Here is a 25,300-nt window from a genome sequence, read left to right as displayed (position 1 = left end):
TCTAGCAAATCTAAGAAACCCAGCTATGGGTCTTACTGTATTTCTATTTTATCAAGCTAAAGTAATCAGCAGATTAGGTTTAATTCTCTTTCAAGATATGCAGAATGTATCTGCAGGAAATGTTCTGTAGTAAATGTCCATTTGCGTGATTGTTTTATCTTTATATGAATGGACTTTTGTGCGTGTACTGTGTGTATATTGATCAAAGGCACATCGTTTGATAACATGACATAGTTACTATGGATTATAACAGTTATAAGCGTCTGTACTGGCGTATAGATGTAGACATGTTATAAACCGACTTGTAAAGGCTCATGTCATCATGCAGAGACATATCCTCTATGTAATGTTATATTGAAGGTGTTACATTCTTGCTACAAAATGCCTGAAATGAGGTCAGCGGACGACCAACGACAGGAACACCCATCTGATACAGCCAGGGGTCAAGTTCACAGGTCAGGGATGACACGCTTTATCGCTGTTGCCAGTAGTGCTACAGTACCTTGATTCATTTTTGTTTTAAAAAAAATAAAAGGGACAAGTATAATCTAACAGATTTGCTCTGTGACATTTGTGTTCCTTTGGGAAATGAGTCCCAAAGTGTGACTAAAATCAACCCCTGGTGCTTTGCTCTCATATTGTGGAAGGTCTTGAACAGTGAGTGAATCGTCCTCCTAGTGGAAAGAGCGAAAGAAAGAAAGACGGAAAGAAAGAGAGATAGAGGGTGGTGGGGGGGGGGTAACACCGAAGAGACCTGTGAGAGAGTCAAGGCCACGCCCTGTCTGCAGACTGATTGTTTTGGCTGAGATTCAGGCCACGTTTCCTTCAGGGCCTCGAATCCCTCTCCTTGTTTCAGCACGCACTGACTGGAGGGCCGAGAGACCAAGAGGGAGAGAGAGAGAGAGAGGATCAAAGATAAAAGAAGGAGGGGTGGGAGGGAGCGGGAAATTGAGAGAAAAATTGTCGGAGCATCGGCAACATGTCCTCCTTTAACCTTGCTCCATATCACTTCTGCTCCACCCCCCCCCCCCGGCCCACTGTCCTCCTCCATACACCCCCTGCCCCCCACACCCCCCGGCCCACTGTCCTCCTCCGTCCACCCCCTGCCCCACCCCCCAGCCCACTGTCCTCCTCCATCCACCCCCTGCCCCCACCCCCTGGCCCACTGTCCTCCTCCATCCACCCCCTGCCCCCCCCACACACCCCCGGCCCACTGTCCTCCTCCATCCACCCCCTGCCCCCCTCCCCCCCCCCAGGGATGAGAGACGGAGGGCGAGAGAAAGAGCCAGGGGAGTGAATGAGGGATGAGAGACGGAGGGCGAGAGAAAGAGACAGGGGAGTGAATGAGGGATGAGAGACGGAGGGCAAGAGAAAGAGACAGGGGAGTGAATGAGGGATGAGAGACGGAGGGCGAGAGAAAGAGCCAGGGGAGTGAATGAGGGATGAGAGACGGGGGGCGAGAGAAAGAGACGGGAGTGAATGAGGAATGGCCGTTACCCTCTGACCCCACACTCTCGCCAGTTACCCTGCTGCTGAGTCTGCTCCTACATATAGGCTTCAACATGTCACTGCTCCATCCCTCTCTTCTGCCCTGCATTATTCATGTGATCTGACCGGGCCGGGACAGGACGGGACAGGACAGGACAGGACGCAGGACAGGATGGGACAGGACAGGACAGGACAGGACAGGACTGGGTGCAGGACAGGACAGGACAGGACGGGACAGGACAGGATAGGACAGGGTGCAGGACAGGACAGGGTGCAGGACAGGACAGGACAGGGTGCAGAACAGGACAGGGCAGGACAGGACAGGGTGCAGGACAGACAGGACAGAACAGGACAGGACAGGACATGGTGCAGGACAGGACAGGGTGCAGGACAGAACAGGACCTGACAGGACAGGACAGGACATCACTTGAGGCGCTCTCTGTTGAAGGTCACTGTCTCCTAGTCTCCATACGTGTTTTCAGTGACCTCGTAACAGGGTGGGCAAGGATGAACAAGTGTCTTTAAAAAAGGAACAGCAAATGTGGGCCAACTGCCATCTTGAACTCTGACCCTCTAAGGTGTACTTTTACAACAACAAAAACTCACCACTGGAGCCTGTCATCAACAGATGTATATGTGTTACATATTTCTTTTAGTGCTATTGTTCGAGTGAGGCTGTTATTGGAGCCTCTCCCATATCTCTATACAGAGTCACGTTCTTTGAAAACAAAGACGAACTAGTACATACGGTAGCTGAGATTTCAAACAATGGATGATTTTCTTGACATGGCCGTTGTTCCTTGTGCCTAGTGGATTGAATTTTCCTAGTGGGAAGTTCCAGATTGATCATGCATGACATTATAATGTCTGTTAGACTCTTTGACAAAACACTGACATAGCAATAACCCTCCAACAACCAGCCTTTCTAACTTCAAATCACACATTTAAAGTATGTATTTTTTTTAAGTTGTAATATCAAACCAACTATTTGCAACTATATTATATATATATATTTATTTATATAATTTATTTGATGGGTCTCTGACCTTTTATTAGCTTCTTCCATCATTCAGCATCATGGTTCTTGGATCAATCAATTAGTGGTTTCAGACCAACTGACAAGTCTTGACACCAAGAGAGTTCAAGAACACAATCTAGGTCAATTTACAGCAACATTAAGGTGACTCAAGACAAATACACATGGTCTTGTGAAGTGGCCAAGCTAGAAGTGATATTCCCTGTAGAGTTCCTGTTCCAAGTCAGACACTCTTTGCCTCCCTTAAAAGCTGTAGGCCTCAACCTCTGCCATTTACAACGTCTTAAGAAGTGTGTTGCCTCATATAACATTCAGACTGTAGCTTTGGAGCGCTAGGGAAGGATCATTTCTACGGTACCTATATTCCATAAACAGTTTTGATATTTTTCTCAGCTATACAGCCCCTTAATAAAAATTCTAATAGTTCGCAATTCCGCTTTGGGATGCCCTGTCTGAGATATCTCCTCCGCTGAACCTCAGTACATTTCATCTGTTACGTTAAACTAAGTCTAGGAGCTGTGGGACATTTTTGTCTAACAGAAATACTTACAGTGTGGTATTCAGCTTTGCCCAAACCCTGACATATTACATGTCTTTAAGGCTGTAGGAAAACCTGAAAGCTTAGAGGGGTGTACCTGCCAAAATACAGACTCTGTGTGTGTGTTTGTGTGTGTGTGTGTGTGTGTGTGTGTGTGTGTGTGTGTGTGTGTGTGTTGGTATTGGTGTGGTAGGGTGGTATGTGCTTGTACAGTGCATGCTTCACCATTAAGAAAACCCAGCATGTGGCTGCAGTTAAGAGAATGAGTGTAGTTTTGACTGGCCTGTGTAAATGGATATTCCTTCCCCTCCTCTCCCCCTCCTCCTCTCCCTTTCTCTGGGCAAACACTCTACCAGTCTCTAGGGGACGTATGAAGCCTCTTAACAATGGTGGCTGTGTGTTTGGGAAAGTCACAGAAACACCCACTGTGAGAGCTTGTCTGTGTGTGTGTGTGTGTGTGTGTGTGTGTGTGTGTGTGTGTGTGTGTGTGTGAGAGAGAGAGAGAGAGAGAGAGTGTGTGTGTGTGTGTCTGTGTGTGTGAGAGAAAGAGAGAAACAGTGTAGCTGTGTGTGTGTGTGTGTGTGCGCGCGTGCAAGTGTGTGTAAGTGTGTAAGTGTGTGTGTGTGTGTGTGTGTGTGTGTGTGTGTGTGTGTGTGTGTCAGACAATCTGGGAGAACTGAGGACACATTCTTTCAGCAGCAGCCCAGAGGAAGCTCAGAGGCGTTCAGGGTGAGACAGGCCTCTGTTTGACTTGGACTGTTCCCATGTTATTTTTGTCTAACCTGTGGTGAGCTGGAAAAAAAATGTTCAAATGAACCTGGAAGGCTCTGAGTGAGCTAGTAAAAAGAACGGGGGAGAGATAGATAGAGAGAGAGAGAGAGAGAGAGAGAGAGAGAGAGAGAGAGAGAGAGAGAAATGAAACAGGAAACACGAAGAACAGACGTTTACTCCGTTGGCTGGCCGAGCAAAAACAAACAAGGACATTTTTTTACAGATACCTCAATGTGATCCTCACACACGCTGCCATCTAACATAACCTGTGTGGGCCCATCCCGCCCTCAAAGAACCGTCCCATTCACGCCCTCCAGGCTCGGAGATAGACGGACACACACACACACAGAAACCCTCACTGTGCTCGCCCTGTTCCAAAGACCTAGGGCTACAGTAGGGCCATGTACAGTAAAGCCTCACAACAGTCTATACACTCCGCCCCAAAGTTTACTTTACTATTTCAAGAGAGTGGCCTGATCCATGTGGACAAGCCAGGGTGTTGTAGCCCTCTAGGGCCCTGTAACATCTCAGCCATGTTTACACAGCGTGGGCTGGGCGGGCATCGCTCTGAAACGCTCTCCCATGCAGCGGGACCCAGCGCCATGCCCGGGCTGGGGGAGACCAGCGTCATGCCCGGGCTGGGGGAGACCAGCGCCATGCCCGGGCTGGGAGAGAGAGAGGTGAGGCTGGGAGAGAGAGTCTGGTGACGGCCTCCTCAGGTGAAAGACCCTGACGCAACCATGCACACAGTCAATACTGGAACAGATCATACTCCTCACATTTCTCATACAGTACAGAGCATGACTGATAGACTATGACTGATAGTCAATCATGCACAGTATTTGTATTGGGGAAATAAAACTAAGAATACAATAATCCAGCTAGTTCAAACCAGTTCCCAGTGTCTAACAAGTCCCGTAGCTGATGTTCCCAATCTCCGACCAGGCTGGTATCCTGCGTGTGTTTTCACAGGGCAACAGTCCTGGACTGTCTGTCAGCAGAGATGAGGATGAGAAGGGTCCTGGCAACATGGCCGCTGCTCTCGGATGATGAGAAGGTTCTTGGTGACATGGCCGCTGCTCTGATTGGGCTGCCAAGCGCTCTGAGGGGATAGTTATGGCCGTTTGGTGACAAGCTGCATGAAAGCGTCTAGGGCGACGTTCATGAAACGGGTCGTTAAGGCCACTTTTACATCCCTGCCAACCTATCTAGTGCAATCACACTGTCTCCTCCACTGCCAGTTTCATCATACCACACACACTGTCTGCTGTCAACACTGGTCAGCACCACCCCTACCCTGGGCCCATCCCCCACCAGAAGGGAGAGAGAGAGAGAGAGAGAGAGAGAGAGAGAGCGTGTGTGTGTGTGTGTGTGTGTGTGTGTGTGTGTGTGTGAGGAGGAGCTTTAGCTCCTCTGGGACACACAACAATGTCTGTGTTCTATTACCACGGGCCTCTGCCAAAAGGGTTACTTCACTCGCCAGGGTTTCTTCGGCCCTTTGGACCTTTTACACTGCATGAAACGTAGTCTGGGACTCAATTCCCTTTGGCCCTACAACCCACCTACACACACACACACACACACACGCACTCACTCACTCGTACACATACACTCACACGCACTCACTCACTCACTCACACTCACACACACACAATAATCCGTAACCCCGTAACCCCCCCCCCCCCTCCCCTGCTCCGACACACACACACACACACACACACACACACACACACACACACAACACACACTCCCATCCGTATGGGAAAGAGTCTCTCTGGCTGGATCCCAGTAGCTCTAGACAGAGGTATTCCATATCTGCAGCCCGCCTCTTCCAGACTGTTCTCAGTTGGCCCAGGCCGAGCGCGCTGCACACCCTGGAGGTTCTCAGGGCTTTGGGTTCTGGTGTGGTTCTGGTGTGGCCCACTCCCTTCACTTTTAGGTCTCTATAAGTGCTTGCAGACGGGGGACTTGGCTCGCTCCACAGGCCCAGATTTTCGATGCTCCCCCCATCTCCTCGTCGTCGTCCCCCCAGCTCCTCGTCCCCCGCCCTCCCCCCCCATCTCCTCCCTCCCCCCCAGCTCCTCGTCCCCCGCCCCCCCCATCCCCAGCTCCTCGTCCCCCGCCCCCCCCCATCTCCCCCCCCACCCCCAGCTCCTCGTCCCCCGCCCCCCCCATCTCCCTCCCCACCCCCATCTCCTCGTCCCCCCCCCCCCAGCTCCTCGTCCCCCCCCCCCCCCATCTCCTCCCTCCCCCCCAGCTCCTCGTCCCCCGCCCCCCCCATCTCCCCCCCCACCCCCAGCTCCTCGTCCCCCGCCCCCCCCATCTCCCTCCCCACCCCCAGCTCCTCAACCCCCCCCAGCTCTTCACCCCCCCCCCCCAGCTACTCGTCCCCCCCCCAGCTCCTCGTCCCCCCCCAGCTCCTCGCCCCCCCCAGCTCCTCGTCCCCCCCCCCCAGCTCCTCGTCCCCCGCCCTTCTCCCATTGTCTGCCGAGTCTGCCTCCATCGTGGGAGACGGAGCAGAGCAGCAGCAGCTAGACCAGTGTGGGACAGGAGGGAGAAGACAGCTGGGACTCTTTAGTCAGGCTTCTCTATGGAGCTCACACACACTCACACACACACGCACGCACACACACACGCGCACGCACGTACACACGCGCACGCACGTACACACACGCACGCACACACACACACGCACACACGCACACATGCGCGCACGCACGTACACACGCACGCACACACACACACACACATGTACACATGGGGGGTGATTAGTATGGGGGTGATTTGTGCCATCTCTTACCTTACGGAGCGAACTGAGCTGCTAACTGAGCTGGCTAACGTACGTGAGGAGAATCCATTGGATCCCCATTGTATCTGATAGAACTGACCGGACACACAACGTTTTGGCCTAGCCGCGGCAGTCGTACTATACTGTAGATTGGTTCAATCAGAAAGTCTAAATTTTCTCTGGAGTTTTGCTTGCAGTATACAGTATAATAATAGAGAGAGTTTCAAAGTCATAGTGAAATTCCAATGAACACAAATATGAACTTTTCTCAAATGAAATTGTATTTATTCAAAAGTTTTGAGAACGTTTCACAATCATAACTCTAGTCAGTGCAACAAGCTCCAACTAAAAGAAAAAATTCAGTATGCATGACATTCATATTTACATTCTTATGGTCCTATAATCAAGAATTAAATCATGTTCAAAACAATAGTTGACAGCTGGAAATGAAAGCCTGAGAATTTGCTTCTTGTGGACTTGCTTTTTGTCACTGATTTTACAAATTTTCCTCTAGAGAATTCCTAGTCATCGAAAGCTCTCATGTATTGTATGCAAATATCCATTTCAAATTCTCCAAGGATTCTTAAATGCTCAGAGTAAAAATCAAAGATAGTTCAAGTTCAATTTGGAAATTGTTATCCCTCTGTAAGTGTGCTGGGAACCTTGTACATGAGAGAGGTGGTATGGAATCACAGGTTAATGACTACTTAGTGGGTGGAAGCATCAAAGAATCCCTTCTGTTTTTAAGGGTGGCAAATCGGTCTATCACTGTGTTGTGACTCAGCTGCCCTAGCTTGTCATTTTCAATTGACAAGACTGCAAGACTGTGAAGGGTTTCAGATGTGCTGTGACTCCAAGGGTGTTACTGTCATCCGGCCCCAACAGGTAACACCACCACAATATCATATTTATGGAGTTAAAAAAAAAATAGTTGGACATATTCTTGGAATATTATAAAAAGGATCAGACAGCACTCCAATTTATCAAGCTGTTTCTCAAAAGATTTATTCCTGTTTAAGTTTATGTACCACTGGCACAGGATCATGATTTCTGAGAACCTGAGGTTTAACCACAAGGTGATGAGAAGCTGGAATGTGTTTATGTTGTATGTAAACTCTGACCATGCAGCTCTGTCTGTGAGTCTGATAGACACACAGAGACAGCTGTATGATGGAACAAGGTGTACCGTTACTTCACTTGCGATTTCTGAGTTTGTTAACAGAGGAGACAGGCACGGGACCGGAGGTAGAGATGGAGGCTACCCAACCTGCTTCCCTACAGATGGGTGACACCTGTGGTTCATGGGATGCATGGCCAACGCCATGTCGCCCGACTCACTGTGGGCAAGAGAGAAGTATGACATAGGGAAGATTGTCAAACCCAAGGGACCATTTCGTCCGAAGCGTGCCCGATACTCTCTGTCCATCAAACGCAGAAGAGGGAAGTTTTAGATAATTGATATTTTGTTAATTGTAAATGACGCAATTTCATTTTATTGTTATTTTATTTGAGTAATGCATTTTTTCCCTCCATCTCTGGTCACCCTGACTTCAGGGAATTTTCCCTTTCACCCATAGGGGGCGTTGTTTTATTGATAAGACAAGAATGCCATTGTTTTATTTCAGGAAATGGCCACAGAAATTCTAAGAGCAAAATCTAATTGGTGCGTGAGCAGGTCAATTACCTTGATCACGACTGGGGACTGGGCGTGTTAAAGTAATTCTTACATTGCCCCTGATGTCACTGCTTGGGCCTGTAGGCTACTGCAGAGCCTAGGTCCTGCTACTGTCCGATTAGAGAAATGGACAAAAGCTAGGTCCCCACTGACAAACTACATGGACTGACGAGCCCGACTGTCTCTAGTGACGCTTAAACAGAGACTAACCAACTTACCCTGTTTAAGTTTTCCTGACTATGACTAACACCGTTTCCCCAAAGCAGGATCAGTCTCATGCCAGGAAGAGGAGATGATAGAATGTGACTTGCACTTAACGATGTTTCTGAGAATATCTTCAACAGACTGCTGATAACCATTCCTGGCGCGAAAAGAGGGGTTCCTGCATCACACCAAGCCTGGGGATTGGGTCCTGATCCACGACCTGGGGCCGTACCAGATTCAACTCACCACGCAGACGGCTGCCAGAGTAGCTGAGAGGACTTCGTGGGTCCATGAGAGCCATTGCCGGGGCGTCCCAGACCAAGGAGCAGACGAGCACCCACCCTGTCCCACCCTCATAGCTTGTTTGCGTCGGAAATACGTCAAACTACGGAAGTTAGATGATCTTAAACGTCCGTTTCAGTGCGACTTTAAACAACAGACAGACTGAGGAACACAGAAAACGGACTATAGTCAGTATTTGTTCATATAGAGCAAGTACACACATACCCAACCCATAAATATACAGTTCAATTGCAAACCCACACAGCTACAGTAGATAGACACACTTACAGTTGTACAGATGTGTCTGCACATGCTCTGTATTAATTAAATTAATTAAAATAACAGTACTGTATGTCAGTCAGTCTGCCTGTTGGTCTGTGTTTCTGAGTGTGTCTGTCATTGAGGGTGTAGCAGCCCTGTTGGGTCAGTCAGTAGAGCATAAGCAGACAAAGAGCCATCACGCTGCTTGGAAGTGGCTGTGGATCAGAAGAGGAGAGCCATGGGAGGGGCAGCGCTACCTGGACAGGCCGGGGTCAGTCCCAGGGTCATAGGTTTGAGCCCCATGTTTGGCGCAGCTAAGCATTTCATTGTCCCCCACCTGATGAAATCAGAAAGGAGGGGGTTAAAACTGCCTTTGTTCATCTGTCCTGAGATGTACTGGCCCAGAACCCAGCTCTAGGAGTGACCGCCACAGTTCATTTTTCCATTGCCAATATTGCGCAATATTGCTAGTCTCATTAAAAGTATATTCCATTCTATTCAGGGACCCTTCTACATTTCAAATGCAGAAAGCCCCCTTTCCCAAAGACCCCCCCCCCACAAACACATACACACACTTTGTTTAATTTGTCCTCATAGGACCTGTCATAAAATGATACTATAAACAGACTTGTGATGAGCCACAGTGTTTGCTGTGGCTACAATCCCAATGTTCACACTCACTCACACATGCACACACACACACACACGCACACACACCTCCTCATCTCTCATTCAAACCAAAGGAAAATTTGAGTTTTGGAGTGAGTGAGAGGAAAGGAGAGAAAAAGAAAGAGGAAAACTTAAGTGAATAAAAACAGTAAGCAAGCACGCAAATCTTCCGCCACAGGCGGACCCCCACATAGGGGCCCCGCTCGCCCCTCACCGCGGCATGGAAACCCACAGTCTCCAGCGGAAGGTAAACAAACCAACGAGCAGGAATGATGAATTGGGGAGAGGTTTTTTTCCAATCTATCCTCCACCTCTGTTGCATTTGGGGTGCAACCAAAACTATCATCCTTGAACCCACAGTGAAAGCCAATCAGACGCTGTCCGACTGCTTTTCTTCCTCTTTTCTCCTCTTGGCTCCTCTCCTCTATTGACACCTCTCTTCTCCCTCTCTGCCCCTCTGGGCTGCTCTGTTCAGGGGCTCCAGAGAGGCAGGAGGAAGCCTGCTAATGCCCTGTCACAGACCATACATTCCTCCATTCACTTCCAATCACTCAGGCTCACTCACTTCAGTATGTACAGATCATGTTCTTTTGTTACTGAAGTGAAGATAGTTTTCAAATAATGAAGCCTTTTCTCCGTGGTAGCTTGACTTTCACCCCCCACCTTTTCTATGAAAATCACTTGTTTGCACTACATCCACTAGCCAGGCTTTGCGATCATGATCACATGTTACATTCTGTTTCTCTATTGTGGCGAGAAATCATGTGATCAGGATAGCAAATCCATCTTATAAAAAAGGCTTTCATCATTCGAAAAACATCTTCACTTTAGTAACGAAATAATATTAGATAGGCTACTGAATGAGTGAAAAAAAGTGAATGGAGAAATTAATGGTTCCGGCCTAACTAAGACCCTGGACCAGCTCCTTCACCCAGGACTCCCTCTTCCTACCACCTGCTCCACCCACCAGCTATCTATCCACACAACTCCCCCTTCTTCTGCTCCACCACAGTCTATTCTTACAGCAGCGTAAGATTAGACATGCCCGCTATTCTTACGGCGCCTAACCCTAACCTAAATAGCCTAAGGTGGCAAAAATGTGAATTGAATGAAATCGGTACATCTGGCCGCCATAGGAATAATCACTGCCATTAAATTACACAGTTTACACACATACACACACACACACACACACTCTCCTCTCTCTCACCACTCATTATATCACTGCTTTCTCCCTTGCCAGTCCCCCACCCAATATTCTTTATCCTAACAACAGTTCCTGAAAGAGAGCCTTTGTTTCTTCTCTTCTCCTTCTCTCCCATCATCTCCTATTTCCTTTTACATTATTCCTCCCATCACAGCTCCACATCTCCTCTCTCCTCTCCCCTTGCTTTTGTTTGATTTAGCCAATGAGGTGTTGTGTAAGACTGTCCCACCCCAACACAGCCAGTCACGGGTGACCACTCGGATTCGCTGACTGGAACACACGGAGTAGCAGGCGCACATCTGGCACAGCTACAGCCCCGACATCTGGTTTGTGTATCAGCCGCAGCACGGTCATCTACAGACCCTCCCTCGTATGAGGGGGGAAGAAGAAGAACCACGGATAGCAGGAAGTGACACGCCACCCCAGGAGATGACAGAGCAGCTGTCTAGTGTTACACTATTCTGTTCAGCTCTATGGAATTGGGCAGAAGGCTTAACCATCCACAACAAAGGGTCTTGTTAATATTTATTCAATAATGTCTAATTAAAACTATGATTCATAGTATGTGTGTGTTGAGGGTCCATCAGTTATAGTGCTTTTGATTAAGGATGGCCACATTTTTTAACTTACTGTCCTAAAGGATCAAACACTGAAACAGTTACACCTCAAATAGTTATCATTTTAACACAATGCCAAGTGCATGCTACAGTGCATCCTTTAACTGAAGACAGCAGCTCTTGTGTGAAATAAGATTTGAATATCCACCCGATGCAATAGTGCCCTCTAGTGATGCTAACCAAAACCCCAAGTCTGTCCCCAATGCACAATCAAGCCTGCAGACCGACTACCTGCAACTCTTTTATCATTTTTCTGGAGACGTGAAATTGAAATGAAACCCACCCATGTCGGTCTATTGAAATGAAACCCACCCATGGCGGTCTATTGAAATGAAACCCACCCATGTCGGGGTCCCTCTTCCATAGACTTATGAGATAAAGATGACATTCCATGGCTGGTACACTCTGTGCCAAACACAATTGTTGTGGTTAGCGCCGAGGCAGCGTAGCTTAACTTGACCAAACAAGGCCACAGAAGAGACCAGAAAGACAGTCTTATCGGAGAAGAGACGTGGGGGGAGGGCACTCAAACCACATAAGAACGTTGCTATGAGACCAATGCTTTGATTTGAGTCCAGACAGCATACAGAGAGGTCAACTGTACATTAGACTTTATGCCATCGTCTTTTGTATGTCAAACCTTCTGAATAAACAGCCTTTGCTTGTCGCTCAAATCCTGTGTTGGAGAGATTTATTTGGGATACATCAGAACAAGGAGACACTGGACTGCGTGGTATTATGTTAGATTGGGGGCCGTCTTTTATTGTAATCAAAACACAACGCAGAGCTTAATAAGGACAATGGTAAAAGACAACGAAAGTCAAAACCTCCATTCATTTGGACTTGTTTCATGGCATGATGGTGATCAACTGCTTTGAATTATCAATGAAAACCTGTTTTGGGTTGTACATGTTGCAACATGCTTCATGGGTGGAGGTATGCGCTCCTCAAGCAAACTTTTCTAGTTACTTTCTCTTTCTCTCAGATCAGGATTTGAGTGTACAAATCAAATGCAGTCATAAATATCAACTTACTAGGATGGGCTCTACTCATACTAATGCATTTGGAGCAGATCCTGTCACCTTTCCTATTCACCCTCTACACGTCCGACTTCGGCCATAACCCTGGAGCGTGCCATCTCCAGAAGTTGTCTCTCTCTCCCTCTCTCTCTCTCTCTCTCTCTCTCTCTCTCTCTCTCTCTCTTGACTCTATTGTGGGCTGCATCAGCGAAGACGTAGAGGAGATGTGGTCAGGAGATTCGTCAGATGGTCTGAAGGGAACAAGCTTCAACTCAACATCAGCAAAACCAAGGAGCTGGTTGTGGACTTCAGAACGAACAAGAGGCCCCAACAACCCCATCACCATCCAGGGGGAGGAAATTGAGATGGTGGACTCACAAGTTCCTGTGAGTGCACCTGGAAAACAAACTGGATTGGACAGACAACACTGAGGCCCTCTATAGAAAAGTACAGAGCAGACTGTTCTTGCTTAGCAGGCTCAAGTCCTCTGATTTGTGCAGCAGGCTGCTGTGGATGTTCTACCATTCTGTGGTAGCAGCACAATGTTCTTTGCCGTGGCCTGCTGGGGAGGCAACACCAGGTCTGGGGAGAGAAACTGAACAAGCTGGTGAGGAAGGCCAGCTCTGTCGTGGGGCACAACTGGACAGTCTGGAGGCTGTGGGGAGCATGAGAGACAAACTGAAGTCCATCCTGGACAACCCCTTCCCATATGACAAGCTGTGGCAGATGGGGAGCACCTTCAGTCACATGCTCATCCCACCTAACAGAGCGGTTCAGACATTCCTTTGTGCCAGCGGCCATCAGACTCTATAAAAGGGCCTGAGTGTTGTGGATGTGTGCATGTATCTATATATGAGTATGAATATATATATATATATATATATATAGTATTTAAGTTAATATATATATCTATATATTTATCTATCTATACTTTACAACTATACCAACATTTCTGTTTAAATGTATGATTACCAAGGACACAACAGACACAAAATGAAGAAACAGCAAGGGAAAATATTTAAAAGCTTTTGTATTTCAGCCCAAATTAATCCAATAATCATGTAAACATTGTAAACATGATCTTTTTTGTATTTTTAAGGCTCTGCAACAGGGTAAGACTTTTCCCAAAATTGTATTTTTTCTGCAGGGGAATGTTCGTTTATGTATATTGAACAAACGAACGAAGACTGTCACAGTAAAGATCACAAAGTCTAGTCCCTCAAACCACATCTTTATCTCAACACCCCTCTATGGTTCATCTTCCCCTGCAGGGGGCAGTAAAGGTCATGATCTGACAGTAACAAAGAGGCACACAGGAAAGGTCACCTGTCTCTCCACACTGACAGAATTATTCACTATATTCATAAAAGCAGAAGAGGGATATTTATGAACAATATAAAGAACTTCAATTCAGTACCGTTGACAAGCACCATGGGAAAGTGCAATGAATGCCCAAAAGAAAAGAGGCAATCTTTCCTAGAGGTAAGATAAGAGGTAAACCATCACTGCTCTTTGTTTAGTCCTTGCAAAAAGGGTAACAGGGTTGCATACCATTGAACTGACATACTTTGTAGATTATGACAAAAAATTAAACAATATTTGGTATAAGATTACAAAAGCAAATGATATGCACCCAATACACTTTTGATATCCCTCTTCATTTCACATTGTCATGCTCAATACCCGTCAAGTTCAGCCAGTTTCACTAAAATCATTTTGAAAGTAAATGCTCATTTTGTTAACAATCTCAAAGGATATTTGAACATTCATATAATTATATATCATTGGATAATAAATAGAATATTTTCATGAATTAAAGCACAGACAACACCTTCCTTTGAAAGTAGGGCAATATTAAGTATCTGCTTGGTGACAAAACAATTTCAGTATATTACTCAACTGGCTTCTTTTTGGCCAAAAAAATAATATTTGCATAATTTTTGACCACTGCACTGTTGTGTTGGGTAAAGTGTCAAAACACATAAACCAAATACAAAATCGTTACTCTGATATCAACCAGAGATTTACAAATTGTGTGCATCTTCAAAATACTTTAGGCAAGACTGAGTGAAGGTGTGTTTCAGTTAGTTTGTGTTATTACCATCCAGAGTAGGGAGATACAGAGCTACCTTTGGTTCACATACACACAGTACTGTCTAATCCACAGACCTACACTTGTGTGGGGGATGATTGGTACCTGTTAGTGTTAGCACAATTGCTAAACATATGACACAAAAGAACCAAATGTATTTGGCTGAAATACCAAGCGGACTAACCCCACAAAGCCCATGTACGTTTGAGACCCAAGGGGAGGTCTTCAAAGTACAATCTTATAATTCAAGAGCAAGGAAAAGTCTTAGGTCTGAGTTTACATTGGGTAATCTGAGAAAGAATTTGGGGACAAAGTGAGGTTGCCAAATCAGTTCAGAGTATTCAGACAAATTAGAAAAATTAACCTAAAAGCTATTCTTAATCCATTCTAATGGCAGTCTGGATAATTCTGCAATGCTAATCTTGCTGGTTGTACCCTGGTCCCGTGTAGAATTTGAAGAAAGCATTGAAAGACTTCTATAAGCTCGAGGGGAAAAGGAGGGCTGATTTCAGAGGCGGGTTGAATGAGTTCAAATATTGCAACAGGAACAAAATGGTGACTTGCCATGCAGACTGAACTCAAAGGGAAAGCCATCATGACAGATGAAGACTTTCAATTTGGTAATTTCTACCAATTTGGGTACAGGAGGGAGATTTACAGTAGAAGGACAACCATCAACCATTGTGAGATAAAAGCATGATACAAAGCCAATGCAACTGTATCTCTCAAAACGAGACACTTATTCTGGTTCCAGAAGGCTACTTCGACAAAACCAAGGGGAAATCAAAGAAGGGACAGAGTTTGACGAGCCTCTAAGCGGTCTTCTTGCACACATGGATGAAGTAGCAGGGGGCTTTGCTCTGGCCGGGGGTGTAGGTCTGGAAGTCACCGTAGACACTGTGCTCCAGTTTGCCTTGGAAAGCTTCGCTCAGAAGCGCTTTGAAGTTCTCTAGGCGATGTGGGTAGTAGGACAGGCGGAATTTACTGCGGGAACACAAATGCCGAAACACACACACACACACACACACACACACACACACACACACACACACACACACACACACACACTTCAGTAAGGGATCTCCTCAACAGTCAATATAATTGTATAATGATTTGGGTGGCTTTGAATGTCCAGTGGCGGTCTCAATTGACCAATGGTGGCTGGTGTTGGTGTGTTACAATCCATTCTCAATTCAAACTGACAAATATAACTTATAATGCCTAGGATTATTCCTATTCTTTTCTAGGATTTAGCATAGTCCCCACATTTGAATTTACAGGGTTGTCAGCATATAATGGATGAAGTCTTGACTGTGAGTCGTACCTGACTTCTGGGGGGGTCTGTACGTGGGCTGGTTGTGGCACCTGCACGGTGTAGTCAAGAGTGATCATGTGAGGCTTGTTGTTGACCCACAACACCGAGGTGGAGATGTCCTGAGTGAGGTCACTCTGAAACACACCCCGCAGGCACACACACACGCATACACACACACACACACACACACACAGACACAGTGGTGAGACAACACACGGTGCAAATGGAAAAATGACGTTGTTGTCACTCCTCTTCATGGATCCACAGAAGCAGACCTTGAGAGCAGACACTAGGATTACTGCCATCTCTGGGTAGGTTTTGCCAAAGGACTGCTGTTTACTTGGTCTTATTACTAGGAGCTCTTATGTAATAAGACTAAAATTTGACTTGATTTTTGGAAAATAAACTAGTTAAAGGCTCCTTTTGCATAGTCATTGCAACTACAGTATATTCCATTTGTTCTCAAATGTATCTTCAAATCCTCAAATGTTTAAAATGTCACCAAATATACATAACCCTTTTTTTTACCAGTCTCATTGAAAACAAGGGAAATCAACAGACAATGTCCGGCTTTACCAGGAGTTTAACATCTACAGTAACAACTAGCTGCTGGCTAGAGTTTTGAAGGGATAACCCTCTCAGAAATTCAATGGGTAAGAGGAACTCTTCTACCACAAGTACCCAGATAGAATAGAAATGTGGGATAAATGTGATAAGTTTTTCATCTGACCATAACATACAGTACCTGGTAGTAGATGTTCTTGCCCTGGGGAGCCAGGCCCGTCTCCAGGATGTAGTCGTAGTTGCGGTGGTCGATGATCAAGATGCCTCCTGGTCGGACCATGCTGGCAATGTTCTGCAGGGCCAACTTCTGGTCACTCTGGTCCCCTGTGGCAGTAAAGAAAGAATGACCACAAAATGACCCACACATCAATAGAACAGTCCAACTCTTCCAATTACCACTGATGCTGTTATTACTGCAGGTGATATATGTTTATTTTAATGTTTTAGGATCAATTTAAGTCCAACTTAAGGAAAGTATTACCCAGCAATCTAACAACCAAGAAGCATTTATCTGTATAGGAATTATACTCTATTTATACTGTTATGTGTGCTGTTTCTGTACTCCAACCTCCTTTGGTTTCTTTCTTTGGTCTTTTTCTCTCTTCCCACTCACCTTTGAAGTCTGGCAAGTGAGCGAAGGAGTTCCCCAGGCAGATGACCGCATCAAACCCGTCTCCGGGTTTCTGGACATCTTCTCTTAATGTCAGCCAGTTGGCCTCATCGATCACTGTCAACAAAGTTTAGGTTCAAATATTTTTACGTTAAATCAATGTGTTCAGAAAAATGAGTTGCCATACCAGGCTGCAGTTTGCAGCAAACCATGTTTGCTTCTGGGTGTCCAGGCACCAAGCATGACCTGCTTCTGTTCCCTTCCTGCAAGTGATGTGCAATGTACTGCATGTAATACTCACCCCATTGGTCGAAGGCGGTCTCTTTTCTCCTGTCCCACCTCTCCTTCAGTGCATATTTAAGCATCTTGTCGCTAGCGTCCACGCTCACCATCTTGAAGCCCTCCTCAACCAACATGATAGAGTCCACCCTGCAACATATTTATGTTCATCACTCATTTAAGTGTGGTCTACAACTGTCACCCGACCAGCTGTTCAAACTATACTAAGCCTAAGGGCAGAAGCATGGTCAGACTCATAGTGTAGGCTAGGCTATATGCAGTGAAAACGCAAAAAGTGTTGGCGGGAACTCTGGAAGTGTTTGCTGAATAACAGTGAGTCTATAAAACTTAATTTCACCATTTCAAAATTCACTGTGCAGTTAATTAACCTCTGGATTAAAAGGTGGATCCAAAAAGTCAGTTTCCGATTGGTGGTTAAATTTAGGTTAGCCTATGTTCTAGCCCCAAAACACTATCATTAAATAGCGGTGGCAAGGGGGGAGGCGTTTCCTGAGCTCGAACATCTGAGTGGACAACTGATCAGGCAACAGCAACATTCTGTCAGTGGGGTGGAGTTGAGTGCAGGCTTTTTGCTGAGCTGGCAGTCTGTGTTGGAAACCCCTTCATAGTGGAACAGCTGCTGTAGGCAAACCACACAGCAGTTCACCATTGGTCTCACATTCATTGCATCATTATATAAAGTAAGGAGGGAGAAAGAGAGAGAAGGAGAGAGAGAGAGAGAGAGAGAATGAAATGGTCAAAGACTCATTGAGTGTTGCATTAGACGACACTGGATCCGATGACACAACAACTGGGTGGTCTCCTTATTACAGGAACATTCCGAGAACCCCAAATATGGCGGGCCACTCCTAACCTAGTTCAGTTATGTGACAGATACTAGTACATGCTTCCTGGAAAGAGGCCAAGCCCAAAGGTCTACTGACTTCCTCTTAACTAGTTCAGTTACAGTATGTGACAGATACTAGTGCACACTTCCAGGAAAGAGGCCAAGCTTAAATGTCTACTGACCTCCTCGATTATCTGTCAAAGGCCTATCTGCTCTTCTGGGGTTCTCCTTGGACAATGTTGCAACCCACACTGAGCTGCTGTAGATATGTAAATGAGAAGCTAAGTGAAGACTGATGCTAAGTGTAGACTGATGCTAAGTGTATACTGGTACTAAGTGTAGACTGATGCTAAGTGTAGACTGGGGCTGCGTTCCGAATCGCCTACTACCCTACTATATAGTATGCCAAAACAGAATGTAGTATGTCCCAATACATAGTATGCCACATGCAGTATGGCAAAAGTACCAGGATGACCTACTACATCCGGTCGTATTTTGCAGTATGCACGCCAGCAGGCTTTTCTGGCTATTCTGACCCACAATCCTTTGCGCAGCGGTAATGTGCGTCACATGCGCGAGTTGACAGCTGTAGACGAATGTCGCGTTATGGACAGCGACGGATGTGGGCTAATTTCAAGGCGCAATGTTATGACAAGGTAGTATGTCCCAATTGGATGCCTACTGCTTGCAAAGTACGTACTTTCTAAGGGCAGCTGTAGTAGGTACTGGTAGTAAGAAGTAGAAGTATGCGATTCGGAACGCAGCCTGGTACTACGTGTAGACTGATGCTAAGTGTAGACTGATGCTAAGTGTAGACTGGTACTAAGTGTAGACTGGTACTAAGTGTAGACTGGTACTAAGTGTAGACTGATGCTCTAGCTTAGAGGTCAACTTCAGAGAAGAGTAGTGAGTAAATAGTTCAACTAACTCTTTACTGTCCAGTGCCACAAAAAATGAGTGGTGAACGGTATGTGACAAAAAAAAAAGAAGTATCACAACAATAACATAATAATTAAATGACTAATAATATTTTAAACAGCAGCATAGCATTTTCATCATATCCTAAGAAGAATGTATGCATGCTTTTGCTGGCTACATGGATACTACTGATAATACTTACTGATTGCAGCAAACCAGTCAAAACTGCCACTAACCAATACCAGCTCAGAGAACCACATTACCTGTGTGTGATACACATGTTTGTATCATGTTTGCAAACGGACTATTCCAATCTGCATTTGCACAGGGGTGTTGGTGGTTAATCAACCAGTCTGGGAATGCACACCTCCACATTTACCCCCATATAACTGACCACTTGGTCTGCATACAAAACTCTGCACCTGCACACCTAGGAACAGAGTCACCAGCTGTTGCATTTTTATTTAAGGAAACTGAGCTGAAATAGCCTTTCCTCTCTCAGTGAAACATTAATAATTGTTTTGTTTTTTTTACTGGAGATTTTATTGCACCGGTAAAGCAAGACAATCTTAGCCTAGGCCAAATGGATTTCTTCCATAACCCATTACGGAATAGTTGCTAGTTTCAACAGATGTGATGACAATATAATCTGAATTCTGAACAAGACACCATCAGCAACCCATTCTGTGCACCTCCCCAGTTGGGAAGATATTTTTAGGCATTGTTATTGGTCATATGAGGCATCCTAAAAACAGGCCAATTCATAAGATTCACTAGGACTGCTGACGTCATACTACATTGTCCCACTGACAGCAGTAGCAAACATGACAACCACCCAGAGTGCACATCAGACAAGCAGTTCCATTCATGCAATTGTTTGACATAATCCACATTTACAGTAATTTTGTGGGTCTGGACAGGATCATGCCAGAATGGTCACTCCAAAATCAGTCTACATTTACACAGGATGCATTTTTAAAATAGCCTACTGGCCTATGCTGTCTTAACATGTTGCAGACGTGCTTCTTGTGTGGAACAAAACAGCATGTGTCTGAATACGAATATTTCTTGCACATGCAGAGCAAAGTGAAAGACTGGCTATGAATCGGCTACAACGTGAAATGTCAAACCCAGGTGGCTAGGGGGCCCTCATGCTGTATGGAGGAACGTATCATTTCAGAGTTGCCGTGTCGGCCGCCATACCCTGTTCCGCAGGCTACGTCCAGTACTCTCTGCACACCCTGTTTTTTCAGCAAAGACACCACCCAACTTTTGTATTCTTCCGTTCTACTGCGCGTGTCTCCGATGTAGAGCTGCCACACTTTTGCTGCTTTTCCGTCGGCATACTGGTCAGGAAGACCCACAGCAGCAACACCGAGCGAACGGGTCCTGAAAACACTATCGACCGACATTATGTATCGACAAGGATTAAGGTCGCAAAATTGTCACAGCAAAATTATCCAAGATACAACCTTTTTTCCTGAAATGTAAAATGCCCAAATGATACGCCTACGCTATCCCAATGTTCCGACTATGTTCATCTAGGGTAGGCTATTACGTTTTTCTACTCATCTTTTAACGAGCTTTAGTGCAAATATGCAGCGGAGGATAAACTTTAACCCAATGAAATCCTCGCGTATTCTCACGCCTACTTTGTGATTGGAGAATGCCTAGAGTGACGCCCCCATCTCTGTATTTTCGCCAACAATCGTAGGCAATGTAGAACCTTGTATTACAATGCCCCGCCCTAAACCTGGTATTACATCAGTTCTATGAAATAGTGAGGCAGAGGTTGATGATTGTTCACGGTTTATTTACTAGGTATTTTTGTGAACTCACTAACATCATTAAGAATAAATAAGAATAGTGTAGCCTTTAAAACATAATTTATTATTACTAATTATTACTAATACTTCAGTTAGGCCTATAGACTATATTGCATTTGCACAATACACCTATTATTGCAAGCTCGTGGTTTTCTATTTTTCATTCTGCTCTTTTCTACACTACACTTGTTTTTCTTTTTTTTACAGTACACAGCCTCATTCACATATGGGGCTTGTTTGCTCTCCCCACACAGCTGTAAGCAAGTAAACACCTCCTATGCTGATTGGCTAGTTCAGCTCACCACAGACCCGCCACTGTCTGGCTTCTAAACCCTGAGGGAAGATTCAGTCAGTCAGAACCAGTACCATCCAGGTTAGGGCTGGACCTTAAAGTCTGAACAAAGAACACACTACTCACACACACACCAACTGACCATAACCTATTCTGAGACTGAAATCACAATGGCTGTGTAGAGCAAACAGTATGTACACAGTATTAACACACACACACACACACAATATGCTCATGTGCACATTAACCTCTTCAACGCAAATACATGAGGTCACATACTTTAAACAAAGATGCATGTCATGACTGTGACCTAAACAATACATATGAATGGAGTACAGAACACACACTCATAAACTCGCATCATATTTTTCATTTTATTTAGTTTATATGCAAATATAACACAATACACTCAAACACATCCCTAGTAGGCCCAGACTACAAGAGGTCACGCTCAAAAAGACAAAATGCCAAACAGTATCTTCTCTGTGCAAATAATATATAAACTGTTCCCCCGATTATTATTTAACCTTTATTCTTTTGACTGACTGTCACTGTGGACTGACAATCACAGCATTTTGTTCCGGCAGAACCAATGTGGTTACTGGCTGACAGCTCCAATACTGACCCTTAAGGTTTTGTGTTTGGCAATACAGGAGCCATTGACCAGAAAGACCTGAGTAACCTGTGTTGGTGGGCCGATGCGAGATTCATCCTGTTTACTCTTGAATGGTATCAGAGTGGGAATCCTTGACCTAGTTAGACACCAATAGTGTGTGTGTGTGGGTGTGGGTGTGTGCGCGCGAGCGCGAGCACGTGCGTGCCTCTGTGAAAGAGAGAGAGGTGTGATCAACAGCAGTCTCCTATTTGAAAATGGAAAACATACTAAAATAGTCAGAGACCTACTGTAACGATAGAATAGTTATGATTGATTAACCTTCATATACAGCATAATGCCATACTAAAGCCATTAATCGGTCAAAAACCTCTCAAATCAAAACCTCTCATTCAACTCAGTCTTCTAGGCAGGGATCGTGTGTGTCTGCTGTCTGTGTGTCTGCATCATAATTGAACAACAGAAGTTCTAGTGTCTCTACTGGAGACTTTGTATCCAATTCCTCTCCATTGTCCTGTGGAGTTATGCAGGGCTCGGTTCTGGGGATGCTGCTATTTATGTTCTATTTGTTACCCTTGGGGCAGATCATATGAAGATTTAATATTGCTTACCACATACATGCGGACGATATCCAGCTCCACTTCACATTCAAACCATGTGAGGCGTCCGGTCTGTCACGGCTCCTGGGTTGTCTCCTTGCTATTCGAGACTGGACAGCTGAACATAGCTTACGGCTCAATGCTGATAAGACACAGGTTCTGATTGTTGCCCCCAGATAATTTTGCCCCCACGATAATGCAAAGTATCGCACCTCTTTCCTCTGCTGCCCACTGCAGGTCATTCAAAATGCTGCTGCAACACTCCTCAGTAGGTGAGAAAATGGTCTCATACAGTATCAACCTCACACACAGATCCCTCCACTAACTTCCTGCTGCCTATAGGATCAAGTTTAAGATCCTTACTATGACCTACATGTACAGATCCTTACTATGACCTACATGTACAGATCCTTACTATGACCTACATGTACAGATCCTTACTATGACCTACATGAACAGATCCTTACTATGACCTACATGTCCAGAGCTCTCCACGGTCAGGCCCCTGGGTGTGCGGCTGAATTACTGCATTCATACTTACTTATAATCCTACTGCCCTTTACAAGTCCTGCACTGTCCTGTCCTGTCCTGTCCTGTCCTGTCCTGTCCTGTCCTGTCCTGTCCTGTCCTGTCCTGTCCTGTCCTGTCCTGTCCTGTCCTGTCCTGTCCTGTCCTGCACTGTCCTGTCCTGCACTGGCGTGTCCTGGCACTTCCGGCCGTTCATGGTTGTATTGTTGTAAGCACGTCGGAAAATAAAAACAGTGTACTGTATGTAAAGTATAATGGCAATAAACAAATTCTGATTCTGATCAGCCCACTCCCTTAGGTCAAGCTCTCTTATCCTGTTAATTATCCCTGCCTCCTCCCCTACGGTCTGCTGTCCCAGGTAAAGACCCAGCTGTTTAAGAGACATGTCTGTAACACACCACCTCTGCCTCCTCTATGTATTGTGCTCTCTTCATTTTGCTGCATGTACTTCCTTGTTCCCTTGTTGTTGTTGGCTCCGCCTCCAGCGGAGGTGGGGAACAGGTCTATGTTTTTGGTGTGTTCGTTCATTTAGCAGGATTGTGCAAAAACTGCAAAACCAATGTTCACAAAACTCTGTGGAGGGGTGTAGCATTGGCCATCTTAGGAGCCATTACATTTTGGAGCCGATCAGAATCACTGGGCGGATACACGAATGAAAATTAAAACAAAACTGGGCCCTTGGACCATTTCCTTCACTCCTCCCACCAGGCTTATGGTACTGCCCAGTGGCCAAGTGGTTAAAGGGGAACGCTCTTTTTCGACAACCTGGACCTTATTTAAGGGGTTCAGTACAACAACGGCACAACAGTAAGACAGCAGTTGACAGGAACTTCAACTGCATGTAAACCAAACATTGATTTCTATGTGGCAGGTGCAACAGGTTGTGTGGTAAACACTGCCCCCTTGTGGCTAATATCTAGTAGACTATAATGTTGCTTGATTCATTGCCTTTCTCAGTTTGTCAGCCTTCCTACCAGACAAAAGGAAAGGATGATACAAATGATGCTCGTCTATAGGCTGGGAAATTAGTGGAGATTGAATCCTGGACAAAAAATGTTCAAGAAAGAAGAGATCATCCAGTACTTGAGTAATTGTTTATATTGTTATTTCAGCTACAATATTTTCCCCCTCGGTATCAATCAGAATCAGAATCAGAATGTGTTTACCTCTAAGCTAAGAAAAATAACAATATACAAAAAGTAGTGTGGTGAGTATATACAGTGAGTGTGCAGAGGGTATTGTGTATGTAAGTGTGTGTTTGTGTATATGTGTGCACAGCGTGATATGTGAGTGTGTGTTTGTGTATATGTGTGCACAGCGTGATACAGTATGTGAGTGTGTGTTTGTGTATATGTGTGCACAGCGTGATATGTGAGTGCGGTGCATCCTATATAGTACATTCAGGTCATGTGCAAGTGTCTATAGACAAGTGCCTCTCAACGGTGGTGGAGTCCGTGGTGGGGCGAGGGGGCGGGGGGGGGGGGTAGAGTCGGACACGTGCAGCTGGGAGAGCTCGTACTCCAGAGTGGGCGGGAGGATGGTGTTGCAAGCAGAGCTGAAATCCACAAACAGGATCCTGGCGTAGGTGCCTGCGTGATCCAGATGCTGTAGAATGTAGTGGAGGGCCATGTTTACTGTCTGACCTGTTTGCTCTGTAGGTGAACTGCAGGGGGTCCAGGAGTGGGTCCGTGATGGATTTGAGGTGCAGCAGAATAAGGCGCTTGAAGACCTTCATTACTACAGAGGTCAGGGCAACGGGCCGGTAGTCATTGAGGCCTGTGATCTTTGTTTTCTTAGGGACAGGGATGATGGTGGAGGTCTTGAAGGCTGGTACATGGCATGTCTCTAGAGAGGTGTTGAAGATGTCAGTGAACACTGGGGACAGCTGATCAGCACAGAACCTCAACATGGAGGGGGAGACAGTCTGATCTGACGTTTTCTGGGGGGGTTCTGTCTTCTGAACAGGAGAACGTATCCATCCATCCATCCACCCACCCACCCACCCACCTATCCATCCATCCATCCATCCATCCATCCATCCATCCATCCATCCACATCCATCCATCCATCCATCCATCCATCCATCCATCCATCCATCCATCCATCCAGAAAGAGGAGTGGAGGAATGAAACGGTAGAGGGCACCAGGAAAATGCCTTGAAAAGGGTGCATCCTGTAATGGGATCCTTGTTCAGGCTGTTGCTGCAATACTAGTCGTGTCAGTGAAGTGGCAAAATAGCCGTTTGATAATAAAGAGCATTCT

At 45.8% G+C, this 25,300-nt stretch overlaps 1 protein-coding gene across 2 annotated transcripts; it reads right to left on the bottom strand.

Moving 5' to 3' along the window:
- Positions 1-13,568: 13,568 nt before the first annotated feature.
- gnmt (glycine N-methyltransferase) lies at positions 13,569-22,650 on the bottom strand. 2 transcript variants are annotated; one of them, XM_084451256.1, is made up of 6 exons: positions 22,523-22,650; positions 17,438-17,565; positions 17,140-17,253; positions 16,708-16,850; positions 15,972-16,096; positions 13,569-15,631 (listed from the first exon to the last, which is right to left on the bottom strand). In XM_084451256.1, exons 1-6 carry the CDS (start codon positions 22,525-22,527, stop codon positions 15,460-15,462), a joined length of 687 nt encoding a protein of 228 aa, XP_084307382.1. In that variant the 5' UTR covers positions 22,528-22,650; the 3' UTR covers positions 13,569-15,459. The 2 variants fall into 2 exon arrangements, with proteins under 2 accessions (XP_084307382.1, XP_084307381.1); XM_084451255.1 differs by lacking the exon at positions 22,523-22,650 and adding an exon at positions 20,384-20,753.
- Between the last annotated feature and the right edge of the window lie 2,650 nt (positions 22,651-25,300).

The sequence above is a fragment of the Borostomias antarcticus genome (assembly GCF_949987555.1).
Source record: "Borostomias antarcticus genome assembly, chromosome: 16".
Lineage (NCBI taxonomy): Eukaryota > Metazoa > Chordata > Actinopteri > Stomiiformes > Stomiidae > Borostomias > Borostomias antarcticus.
The sequence above is the reverse complement of the archived record's forward strand: the minus strand, read 5'-3'. Positions and strand labels throughout refer to the sequence as shown.

Excerpts from the sequence above, each read along its gene's own strand:
- gnmt (XM_084451255.1), bottom strand. The coding sequence starts at position 20,592 with ATGTCGGTCGATAGTGTTTTCAGGACCCGTTCGCTCGGTGTTGCTGCT. Across the intron at positions 17,566-20,383 it reads GACGTAGCCTGCGGAACAGG|GGTGGACTCTATCATGTTGG; the intron begins GTATGGCGGCCG and ends AATATGTTGCAG. Across the intron at positions 16,851-17,139 it reads TCACTTGCCAGACTTCAAAG|GGGACCAGAGTGACCAGAAG; the intron begins GTGAGTGGGAAG and ends TTACTGCCACAG.